Below are 13,037 nucleotides of genomic sequence, written 5' to 3'. Positions count from 1 at the left end.
CAGTATGAATCACCACATTCTCTATACTCTATAGTATGACACTGCTCCTACTTGCACATTCGTTCTTGTACTTAATGACAACCTGACGCTTGGGGGGGGGGGGGGGGGGGCACTGTGTTGTGGTTGGCAGGAGAGCCAACACCGTGTTACTAAAGGAGGCCGAAATGCACGCGTCTTAGCTCACGCAGTCTGGCGTGAGGTCTGGAACATAGCAAGGGAATTACAATTGAGGAAAACGGACGTAGCTGGTGGAATACTTAACTTTAATCCATTAATGACGAACGTCGCTCTTGACATTACATGATTCACAGTATCAATAGTAACAGATAATGGCGCCTTGCTAGGTCATAGCAAATAACGTAGCTGAAGGCTATTGAGAGCGTATTTTTTCAGTGAACCATCGCTAGCAAAGTCGGCTGTACAACTAGGGCGAGTGCTAGGAAGTCTCTCTAGACCTGCTGTGTGGCGACGCTCGGTCTGCAATCACTGATAGTGGCGACACGCGGGTCCGACGTATACTACCGGACCGCGGCCGATTTAAAGGCTACCACCTAGCAAGTGTGGTGTCTGGCGGTGACACCACATTCCTCCCCCGCAAATCGGCATACGGTTGTGGCATAAGGCTTCCGCCCGCTGTGCGGAGGACCCCATGCTGACGTATGCAACGAGGTGGGGAGCCTAACAAGAGGCGAGGCTGTGCCACCCGCACCCTGCCATTCGGACCGAGGGAAGCTATGAAACGCCTGAAAACCTGCTCCAGGGAGCACGCCAACATGCGGTGTATGCGCCCGTAGAGAGACAGGGGGGGGGGGGGGGCCAAGGGTGACCTCCATCGGGCCGAAGACGACATATGGTCCGGATCGGGCAAGAGTTCCATGTCGGAGGACAGCTGGTCACGGGAAGCGATCAGCGGCGCGTGACCTAGGGAGGCGCCCGGTGGTTGCAGTGACGCGTCCACTGCGGGCGTCGCTGGCGGGAGAACAGGCGGCGGCGGCGGCGGTGGCGGCGGCGCGTCGCCATGGGGCAAAATGGAAGGCAGCGTCGGTAACACTTGGGTCCCCGGGGCGCTGACCCGACGGCACCGTCGCTGAAAGCAGACGGCGAGCAGCAGATCCCGTGCGACGACAGAGGCGCAGCTGATTGAGATGCCGACGCACCTCACCAGACGCCCCCAAAACCAGATACATAGTGCTGCCAAGGCAGCGAAGAATGCGCCCTTCGATCCAACGCCGTGAACCTCGGTAGTGGCGATAGTAGACAACGTCGCCTGGAGCAAAAGCAGGTGTCTGCCGCTGCACAGGAACCTGATGCGGTGGATGTAGCAAAGACATCAAGGTTCGATGAGGGCGACCGTGGATCAACTCAGCCGGTGAGCGACCATCTCGGGGCTGAGAGCGATACGAGGACAAAAAGAGCAATAACGCGTCCTCCCGAGAATGTGACTCTTTCAACTTCAACATCTGTGACTTGAAAGTCCTGACCAATCGTTCAGCACCGTTTGACTGTAGCGAAAACGGCGCGGACGTCAGATGTTGAATACCATTGGCCTTGCAGAATTACTGAAATTATGCGGACATGAATTGTGGGCCACTGTCGGAAACAACAGTCTGTGGAAGACCTTGAATGCAAAAGATAGCGGATAACCCTTGGATGGTGGCAGATGTCGTGGAAGACATCCGGACAACAAAAGGAAAATTACTGAATGAGTCTACCACAACCAACCATCGAGCATTCCAGAATGGACCAGCAAAATCGATGTGTAAGTGTTGCCAAGGGGAAGTGGCTTTTGGCCATGCAAAGAATTTCCGCGGTGGTGCTGATTGTTGTTTGGCACACACCATGCAAGAAGAGCACATATTCGTAATCGCGGCATCGATTCTGAACCAGGTACAGTGCTGACGAGGAAGTTGTTTCGTTCTCACTATACCCCAATGTCCTTGGTGGAGAAGCTGTAAGACAGAGGACTGTAACGAACGTGGTACCACGACCCTGGACTGATCATTATCAGAACGCAACAGCAAAACACCACGTCGTACAAAAAGTCTCTCCTTGTGAACAAAAAAATCGGCGAACCAACGGGTCCCCGATCCGTGACTTTGACAAGGGCCATTGCGTAGCAACAAAACGCAGAACGGGAGCAAGGACAGGGTTGGCAGCTGTGGCTGTAGCTACACGACGAAAATCAATCGGAAACGATTCGACCACGTCATCGGTTTCCGCATCAATGAAGATGCAAGCAAGTTCGGAGGAATCGAATGCCCTATGCTCAGCAACAGGCAAGCGGGACAACGCATCGGCGTTTTCGTCCTTAGCAGTGGACCTATACAAGATATTGTAGTGGTACTGCGAGAGGAAAAAAGACCAGCGAATGAATTTCTGCGCTGTACGTGGAGGTACAGGCTTGGTCGGATGAAAAAGCGATGTCAAAGGTTTGTGGTCTGTGATTATGGTAAAGTGACGACCATACAAGAAATCATGAAACTTTGTAACACCAAATACGAGAGCCAATGCTTCTTTCTCGATCTGTGAATAATTTCTCTGTGCAGACGAGAGCAATTTGGACGGAAAGACAATAGGGCGATCGTGCGATCCATCTTTGTGCGCAAGCACAGCACCAATCCCGAAATCCAATGCATCCGCCATCAACAAAAGGGGCTTCTATCCCCAGAATGGCGTAAGCCAAGTATTGGAAAGCAACGCTGATTTCAACCAGCGAAAGGCGCGTTCGCACTCCGTCGTCCAGACGAACGGAACACCCTGACGGCGTAAGCGATGAAGCGGAGCTGAAATGGAAGAGACATGCGGCATATAGCGGCGGTAATAGTTTATTTTTCCCAGCACACTCTGTAGCTGCTTCAAATTCTGCGGCGACGGCAAGTCTTGTATGGCACGAAGGTGCATGGGGCAGGGATGTATGCCTTGGGCATTGAGTACATGTTCCAAGTATGGCAAATCCCGAGCAAAAAACACAGATTTGTCCTCTACATCTACATCTACATCTACATGACTACTCTGCAATTCACATTTAAGTGCTTGGCAGAGGGTTCATCGAACCACAATCATACTATCTCTCTACTATTCCACTCCCAAACAGCGCGCGGGAAAAACGAACACCTGAACCTTTCTGTTCGAGCTCTGATTTCTCTTATTTTATTTTGATGATCATTCCTACCTATGTAGGTTGGGCTCAACAAAATATTTTCGCATTCGGAAGAGAAAGTTGGTAACTGAAATTTCGTAAAAAGGTCTCGCCGCGATGAAAAACGTCTTTGCTGTAATGACTTCCATCCCAACTCGCGTATCATATCTGCCACACTCTCTCCCCTATTACGTGATAATACAAAACGAGCTGCCCTTTTTTGCACTCTTTCGATGTCCTCCGTCAATCCCACCTAGTAAGGATCCCACACCGGGGAACACCTGATATCAATTCAGTTTTACTCGATGATTTGCCGTCTATTACTACGAACTGCGACCTTCCTGACAGGAAATCACGAATCCAGTCGCACAACTGAGACGATACCCCATAGGTCCGCAGCTTGATTAGAAGTCGCTTGTGAGGAACGGTGTCAAAAGCTTTCCGGAAATCTAGAAATACGAAATCAACTTGAGATCCCCTGTCGATAGCGGCTATTACTTCGTGCGAATAAAGAGCTAGCTGCGTTGCACAAGAGCGATGTTTTCTGAAGCCATGCTGATTACGTGTCAATAGATCGTTCCCTTCGAGGTGATTCATAATGTTTGAATACAGTATATGCTCCAAAACCCTACTGCAAACCGACGTCAATGATATAGATCTGTAGTTAGATGGATTACTCCTGCTAACCTTCTTAAACACTGGTGCGACCTGCGCAATTTTCCAATCTGTAGGTACAGATCTATCGGTGAGCGAGCGGTTGTATATGAGTGCTAAGTAGGGAGCTGTAGTATCAGCGTAATCTGAAAGGAACCTAATCGGTATACAATCTGGACCTGAAGACTTGCCCGTATCAAGCAATTTGAGTTGCTTCGCAACCCCTAAGATATCTACTTCTAAGAAACTCATGCTAGCAGATGTTCGTGTTTCAAATTCTGGAATATTCCATTCGTCTTCCCTGGTGAAGGAATTTCGGAAAACTGCGTTCAATAACTCCGCTTTAGCGGCACAGTCGTCGGTAACAGTACCATCGGCACTGAGCAGCGAAGGTACTGACTGCGTCTTGCCGCTTGTGTACTTTACATACGACCAGAATTTCTTCGGATTTTCTACCAAATTTCGAGACAATGTTTCGTTGTGGAACCTATTAAAGGCATCTCGCATCGAAGTCCGTGCCAAATTTCGCGCGTCTGTAAATTTTAGCCAATCTTCGGGATTTCGCGTTCTTCTGAACTTCGCATGCTTTTTCCGTTGCCTCTGCAACAGCGTTCGGACCTTTTTTGTGTACCACGGGGGATCCGTTCCATCTCTTACCAATTTATGAGGTATGAATCTTTCAATTGCTGTTGCTACTATATCTTTCAATTTGAGCCACATCTCGTCTACATTTGCACAGTCAGTTCGGAAGGAATGGAGATTGTCTCTTAGGAAGGCTTCTAGTGACACTTTATCCGCTTTTTTAAATAAAATTATATTGCGTTTGTTTCTGATGGATTTGGAAGAAACTGTATTGAATCTAGCTACAACGACCTTGTGATCACTAATCCCTGTATCAGTCATGATGCTCTCTATCAGCTCTGGATTCTTTGTGGCTAAGAGGTCAAGTGTGTTTTCGCAACCATTTACAATTCGCGTGGGTTCGTGGACTAACTGCTCGAAATAATTTTCGGAGAAAGCATTTAGGACAATATCGGAAGATGTTTTCTGCCTACCACCGGTTTTGAACAAGTATTTTTGCCAACATACCGAGGGAAGGTTGAAGTCCCCACCAACTATAACCGTATGAGTTGGGTATTTATTTGTTACGAGGCTCAAACTTTCTCTGAACTGTTCCGCAACTGTATCATCGGAGTCTGGGGGTCGGTAGAAGGAGCCAATTATTAACTTAATTCGGCTGTTAAGTATAACCTACACCCATACCAATTCGCACTGAGTATCTACTTCGACTTCACTACAAGATAAACCATTACTGACAGACACAAACACTACACCACCAATTCTGCCTAATCTATCTTTCCTGAACACCGTCTGAGACTTCGTAAAAATTTCTGCAGATCTTATTTCAGGCTTTAGCCAGCTTTCTGTACCTATAACGATATCAGCTTCTGTGCTTTCTATTAGCGCTTGAAGCTCAGGGACTTTTTCAGCACAACTACAACAATTTGCAACTATAATTCCGACTGTTCCTTGATCCAAGCACGTCCTGTATTTGCCATGCACCCTTACCCTTTGACATTGCAGCCCACCCCGTACTTTCCCGAGGCCTTCTAACCTAAAAAGCCGCCCAGTCCACGCCACACAGCCTCCGCTACCCGTGTAGCCGCCAGCTGAGTGTAGTGAACTCCTGACCTATTCAGCGGAACCCGAAACCCCACCACCATATGGCGCAAGTCAAGGAATCTGCAGCCAACACGGTCGCAAAACCGTCTGAGCCTCTGATTCAGACCCTCCACCCGACTCTGCTCCAAAGGTCCGCAGTCAGTTCTGTCGACGATGCTGCAGATGGTGAGCTCTGCCTTCATCTCGTAAGCAAGACCGGCAGCCTTCACCAAATCAGATAGCCGCTGGAATCCAGAGAGAATTTACTCAGATCCAAAGCGACACACGTCATTAGTGCCGACATGTGCCACCACCTGCAGCTGGCTGCACCCTGTGCTCTTCATGGCATCCGGAAGGACCCTTTCCACATCAGGAACGACTCCTCCCAGAATGCACACGGAGTGCACACTAGATTTCTTCCCCTCCTTAGCCGCCATATCCATAAGGGACCCCATTACGCGCCTAACATTGGAGCTCCCAACTACCAGTAAGCCCACCCTCTGCGCCTGCCCAGACCTAGAAGGCTGAGAATGATCCTCTGAAACAGGGCAGGCAGCTGCATCTGGCTCAGCCAGAGACAGTGCCTGAAACCGGTTTGTCAGACGCACCGGGGAGGCTTTCTGATGAGCCTCCGGGGACGCCTTTCGCTGCCTGCCACGCCTTGGAACGACCTCCCAATCAACCACAGGCGAGGGCTCAGCCCCACTGCGGGCAGCAACCGGGGCAACCACAGCGGCAGACCGATCTGGGGACAGACGGGACGAGGTTGACATCCCCCTGATACTCAAGTCCGGCTCCCCACAGTGGTGCCCATTGGCAACAGCCTCAAGCTGTGCGACCGAAGTCAGCGGCGCTTGCAGCTGTGAGCGAAGGGATGCCAAGTCAGCCCTCATCCGAACACAGCAATCGCAGTCCTTGTTCATTCTAATCGATGTTGAACAACAGTTACTGAAACACGGGTCCGTGCCTAGATAACGCAAGCGAAACACGCAAAGAATGTATCAACTAACCTGTACAAATGCCTAATGACTGCGCTACCATCTGCCTGAATTTACGATTACAGTAACTAAAACTCGAAATTGCACCTCCTATACGAAACTCACACGCAATTTAAGTAAGAATCTACCAAGTAAACACTAAAGCGCGATGCTACAACTGTCAAATACTATAATACGCCCGAAATATATGAATTAAACAATGCAAGTACCCAAAAACACGCAAAGAAATTAATTTAACTATCTAACAAATAAGTAAGCTAGGGTTATACGACTTGCTGCTGGCACCTGCTTATCCAACGGCGGCAGGGAGCACACTCCTTCTGCAAGCGAGGACCATTTTGTCGCAAGACCTGAAATAATGTTCTGAGATTGGCCGAATGTTCTCCTTCCGTCTTTCCGGAGATCACAATATCGTCCAGATAATTTGCTGCAGTAGGGACCGATGCACAAATAGTTTGTAGATATTGCTGAAACAATGCAGGGGCGGATGCACACCCGAATGGCAGTCGTTTCAATCGATACAAACCAAGATGCGTGTTTACCACCAAAACGCGCTGGGATTCTTTGTCCACCGGTATTTGCAAGTACGCATCCGCGAGGTATAACCTCGAAAAATATTTACCCGGGCACAGTTTGTTAAAAAGATCTTCCGGGCGGGATAAAGGAAAAGTTGCAATCACTAGCTGTGGATTCCCTGTTGCCTTGAAGTCCACACGAAGTCTCAACTTTCCGGAAGGTTTTGGCAAAATTACTAAGGGTGATGCCCAGAGAGAAGCCTGCACACGTTCAATTACACCTTGTGATTCCAAATCGTGTAATGTCTTTGCGACCTCATCACGCAATGCGTGGGGAGCATTGCGCGCTCTGAAAAATTTCGGCTGCGCGTTTACTTTCAGTTCCAAATGTGCTTTATAGTTCTTAGCGCAACCGAGGCCCGTTGCAAAAATATCTGCAAATTCTTCACACAGTCGAGAAACACTGTCTGAAGGCACAGTCTGGTTCACTGATAGGACCTGATTTACTATAGACAAGTTAAACAACTGAAATAAATCGAAACCAAACAAGTTCACTGCAGAAGAAGAACGAAGGACGGAAAATGACACAAGTTTTGTTTGTCCTTTGTATGTTGCAAGAAGGCTGCACTGTCCTATCACAGGGATCCCTTGTCCTGAATAGCTAGTTAACTTAACATTTGCGGCACGCAACGGAGGTGTGCCCAGCAATTTGTAAGTGTCTCGATTGATCAGTGAAACTGCAGCTCCTGTGTCGAGCTGGAATGGTATCACTTTGCCGTTAATGTCCAAGTCCACAATAGGTTTTTTGTCCTGCTGACGACAAGAGCGACTGTTTCGTGCAACGTGAACTGACACTGGTACATAATCACTTGCGACTTGACGGGAATTCCGGCGATGTCGACGCACACTATTTTTGGGACGAACACAGTCACTGTTAGAGAGAGTGGCACTGCGCGGAGTGGAATGAACTACATGAATTTCCATGGGCGAAGTTTCGCGAGCCTGAGTATCCTTGGCTCGATTCCGATTCCGGCGCGAAGCAAAGGGCCCGGAACGGGTTTGAGCTTCCGATCGAAGCTTTTTCTGGCAAACACTCTGAACATGTCCTTTTTTATTACAATAAAAGCAAATAGCTTGCCGTGGCGGGCAATTCTCACGCGAATGTTTAGTAGCACACCGCGGGCATGATTTGATTACTGCATTTGCTTGCCGGCACGGCACACGTGGCTGAGAGCCTGGCGACTGCGGCGCGGCCGGGAGCGAGGGCTGTTTACTGCTCCGTGCAGCTCGCCCGGCGGGCAGGTTAACCTGACACACTGCTGGCGAAGTTTCAAATGATTCCTGAGCAAAGTCAAGTGTGTCCTGCCGATCCAATATGTCCATCACTTGCTGAAGGGAGGGATTTACTAGTTTCAAAATCTGTTCCCTTATACGAACATCAGAAACGTTCCGTGCAATTGCATCACGTACCATAGTATCTGAATAAGGGAGTCCACATTGTCACTCAAAAGCACAATCCCTAGTAAGGCCTTGCAAGGTTGCACCCCACTCCCGATTAGTCTGACCTGCCGTACGTTTTGTACGAAAGAAGGTATACCGTTTGGCAACTACATTGACTGATTCTTTGAAATATGCATCTAATGCAGACAAAATTTCTTCGTAGGACAGAGTTGCTACTTCGCGTCGGGGAAATAATTTGATTATCACACGGTACATTTGAACCCCGACGGATGAAAGGAGAAAAGGCTGCCGCTCGTTACCCTGAATTCTGTAGGCGGCGAGATGGAATCCAAATTGGCGTGACCACTCCGTCCAGCTTTCCAGTGCAGCATCAAAAGCTCGAATAGTGGGTGCAACAGCGTGTTGTGGCTGCGTTAGCGGTGAAGCGGCTGCTGCCGCATCGTTTTGCATCGCACGTTGACCCTGGCTGAGCTGTCCAAGGGCATCCCTTAAGGCCTGCGTCTGCTGATTCTGTAAGCGATAAAATTCGGACAGTATATCTGGAGATTGTGGTGAAGCCATTACACAAGAAAATCAGGGCAATATCGATAAGAACACTTTTATTCTCGTCGCCAATGTTGTGGTTGGCAGGAGAGCCAACACCGTGTTACTAAAGGAGGCCGAAATGCACGCGTCTTACCTCACGCAGGCTGGCGTGAGGTCTGGAACATGGCAAGGGACTTAGAATTGAGAAAAACGGACGTAGCTGGTGGAATACTTAACTTTAATCCATTAATGACGAACGTCGCTCTTGACATTACATGATTCACAGTATCAATAGTAACAGATAATGGCGCCCTGCTATGTCGTAGCAAATAACGTAGCTGAAGGCTATGCTAACTATCGTCTCGGCAATTTTGTCAGTGAACCATCGCTTTCAAAGTCGGCTGTACAACTGGGGCGAGTGCTAGGAAGTCTCTAGACCTGCCGTGTGGCGGCGCTCGGTCTGCAATCACTGATAGTGGCGACACGCAGGTCCGACTTATACAACCGGACCGCGGCCGATTGAAAGGCTACCACCTAGCAAGTGAGGTGTTTGGCGGTGACACCACACAGTGTCTTCAGTATTAACTGCTTGCAGGCTTACAGTGTGAACCTTACAATACCATACAATGAGATTAATAAAATGTGGGCTGCCATGGGACATAAATGCCACAATACATTCTTAATTTCCAGATAATGCAAACTGGGCATACTTTAGCAGCATTCAGAGCATTGTATTCTTGTATATTGAAATCATTGATAGTCACTGTGTAAGAATCAAATGACATCTAGTAAAAGTCATTAAATTTTAGGACATTGCTGACAGGTGAAAGGCACATCACAGCACATGCTGGGACGGTCAGTCTGTGAGCAGAGAGCACAAAACGGTGAGCTGGTAAGCCAACAGGCTGGTGGGCTGTCCTTGTAGCCTGGCATATGTGGTGTGGTGGGCTGCACTCAGCTTAGTTCACTAAACAGGATAGTTGTACATCTGACATGGGCTGGGCAGGTTAAAACTTGTGCTGCCCACAATTCTACGTGAGGAACACTGTTGGGATTTGGCTCAATTGCCATCCAGGTTACACGACCGTCATCTGCTGAACATGTCTAGACCACAATCGAGCACAGTGTGTAGGCCTCAAATTGAGCTCTGAGTTGTTAGTGGCGGTTGCGGATCAGACTCAGTCCTGAACATTTTTGGTGTCTTGTGGAGTGCATGCCACATTGCATCAACACTGTCATAAAAATGAATGGTGTGTACATGTTACTAGGTTCTTTTCTCGAATAAACTGAAGCCTGTGGCAACAGGAAGGGCTTCTGACAGCCCTTTATTTTAACCATGCCAAATCTATTAATAACCATGTAGGCAAAGGGCACAAGAAAAACAAGATAAAGAAAGAACAGAACCGTTGCCAAAGTCCAATTGCTCATGTGTGTATACAACTGGGGATGTGACAGGGAATATTTCTATTCTGTTAAACAGACAGGAGAAATTAAAACTGTTTCATCAGCCCAGATTCAAATCCCAAAACCTGCCTTTCATGTGATGTATTCTATTACTGAAATGTGTGGGCACATGTTACACACCTCTGGGCTCTCCTCATTCCTCCATCCCCACAGAGGCTATGCCTTGAAGCTATGTGGTTGCCACCTCTGAGACAATGGCTACTGTGCAGAGTTCTGACCTAACCACAGCATAAGGACTGCACAGATGTTGAACTGTTTTCTACTCCTCATGGAGAAATGAAGGGTGCCCCACTGGAGTTTGAATGATGCCCCATTGGAGTTTAAATGAATGGTGGAAAGCCAGTGAGAAATTGAAATGAGGCCTGTTAATGTGGCTAATATGACAAGGTTGAAGCTCTAGTTTGATGTGCAGTTTTAACTCAAAATTATTGTTTAATCATTTGTGTTATCTAGTGCTTGCTTGTCTTGGCGAATGAAATTTAAAAAATAATTTCATCACAAATTTCACTTACTAGAATCTGCAGTGTCATTGGAACATTTGATAAATTATATGTAACAGAAAATTGGAAAATTACAAGGAGACAAAATAATTGTCCAACACTTAATTTCAAGAGGAGAAATTTTGAGAAATGATGATAGACACATAACATAATTGTAAAAGAAAAAATGTTTCTAGCATTTAGAACTATTATTTTGGATATTTATGTTTGTTGGTTCTTCCCCCCACCCCTTACCTTTTCACCTGTGAAGTGCTCCACCATCCACTGACTGCTTGAGTTACACATCTGACAAAGTACACCTCTTTACAACCCAATGAAGAGCAATATGTACAGCAATAACTGCAATACAGTGATTCCTACATAAATTTATGCTTATATTCTGTTATTTACTCATATGTGAAAAATGGATTTGTAATTGTAATTCAAAGATACACTCAGTCAATGTAAAGAACGATGTACACAAAACTACATATCCTACGTCTAGCATGCCAAACATTTCTGAGGAGTAAACTAAAACAAGAAGGTTAAGTAGAGAACACACATCGATACAAAGGCTGACATCTCTTTCTTTTTGGCAGGGAACAGACTGCATCAGCCAGGAGACCAAACCAACATCACCAGGAGAGGTTCTAGCTGCTATCACCACTGCATGTGTTCAACAAATGGCACTGCTGTAACTCCATCGTTAATGAGACGTTGTGTGGTGTTATAGTCAAAAGAGGTCATTGGCAAGCTGGGTTCTGCTAACAAACAGTGGATGTCACTAAAACATGAAGGTCCTCACTAGCGAAATAAGTCATCATTTTTGGAGTTTCGTGCTCAAGTTGGTAGGCTCTTTGGGTTGTCTTAAGTATAGAGTTCCTAAATGCATTACTTCTCCAACATCCTGGTTTTGTATCTGTCCCTTCCCACCTTCACCCACACACATGTGTAAATAGAATTTAGGTATCATAGTAAGTTCATTATGTGTCATGATCCCTAAAACGTTTAATCTCAAATATTCAGGTAGATTATGTAAAGCAGCGAGGATCAAATAATATACAGTTGTGCTGGAATTTGTACTTGTGGTACTTCATGGCTCTGGATGCAACCACTTTGACTGCAGCAGGTTTTCCAGCCACTCAGCCAACCACTGGACCTCAGTTTAGCATTATTTAACCATCAAATCACTTCACCTTATCTTCTAAACTTTCCACTCCTCTCACACAATTTGTTACCATCGATATTTCACCTGATATGTCAGTCTCTCCTTTCTTCCAGGAGTGTGGGTACTGCAATGAGATCGTCTATCAAAGTTTGGAAACGAGGACATATTTACTGGCAGTAGTGAAACTGTGTTATCAATGGTGTCCAGCCATCTCAGTTGATAAAAACATTGCAAACGAAAGGCAAGTTTACAGGTTCCAGTATCACTCCAAAACACAGTTTTAATGTGCCAGGAAGCTTCAACTCAGTGTGAACCACATGTCTATCATCTTTCTTTTGTTGATCTCAAAATTTCAAATGCTTGTGTGTTGTTACCATCTGCACTGACAAATGTGAAGGATTACCAAAAACCAATACACAAACTGGCCAGTGTAACATACCAACAGTCATAAAATCATATACAGATTGATGTAACACTGACTCAACTCCATCTGTCTCTGTCTCTATTTATCCAGTTATCAATGCACCAACACCAGTATTAAGCTATAAGAACAGATCACTTTTTACATGTGGAGGGGAAGAAAGGAAATGTACAAACAATACTCAAGAAAATAATTAATGCATCCACTTAGCTGGTCACAAAACATGCCAATGGGGGCATTTAGTGCTTCCATATGCAATTAAAAGTCGACTCCATCCTCAACCTTTTTGAAAACGTCATCAGGGTAGACAGGGAATACAGAAAATAGGTGAAAGAGATGATAATCAGTTCTGGACGACGACAGCTAAAATGTTCAAGAAAGATCTTTGAATTATCAGCTCTTTTCCAGTAAAATATCACAAGTACTCACGAGTAAACATGCTAAAATTATCATCCTGTCACTCTGATTTACATTTTGCATGTTTTTCACCAAAAGTCGCATGAGGATGGTTGCTCAGTGATTCAATATTTTGCATGTTTTTCACCAAAAGT

General features: G+C 46.5%; 1 protein-coding gene across 1 annotated transcript in view; it reads left to right on the top strand.

Annotated features, from left to right (window-relative positions):
* LOC126291632 (uncharacterized) overlaps positions 1-12,810 on the top strand; it is a 109,368-nt gene extending 96,558 nt beyond the window's left edge. Inside the window, exon 8 of the mRNA XM_049985197.1 lies at positions 11,497-12,810. Within this exon, the coding sequence (XP_049841154.1) occupies positions 11,497-11,551 (55 nt within the window). The 3' untranslated portion in view covers positions 11,552-12,810. The remainder of the gene's footprint in view (positions 1-11,496) is intronic.
* Positions 12,811-13,037: the final 227 nt, after the last annotated feature.

This window comes from Schistocerca gregaria, chromosome 9, assembly GCF_023897955.1.
Source record: "Schistocerca gregaria isolate iqSchGreg1 chromosome 9, iqSchGreg1.2, whole genome shotgun sequence".
Lineage (NCBI taxonomy): Eukaryota > Metazoa > Arthropoda > Insecta > Orthoptera > Acrididae > Schistocerca > Schistocerca gregaria.
Note: the sequence above shows the minus strand (reverse complement) of the source record. Positions and strands in the feature narration are given on the sequence as shown.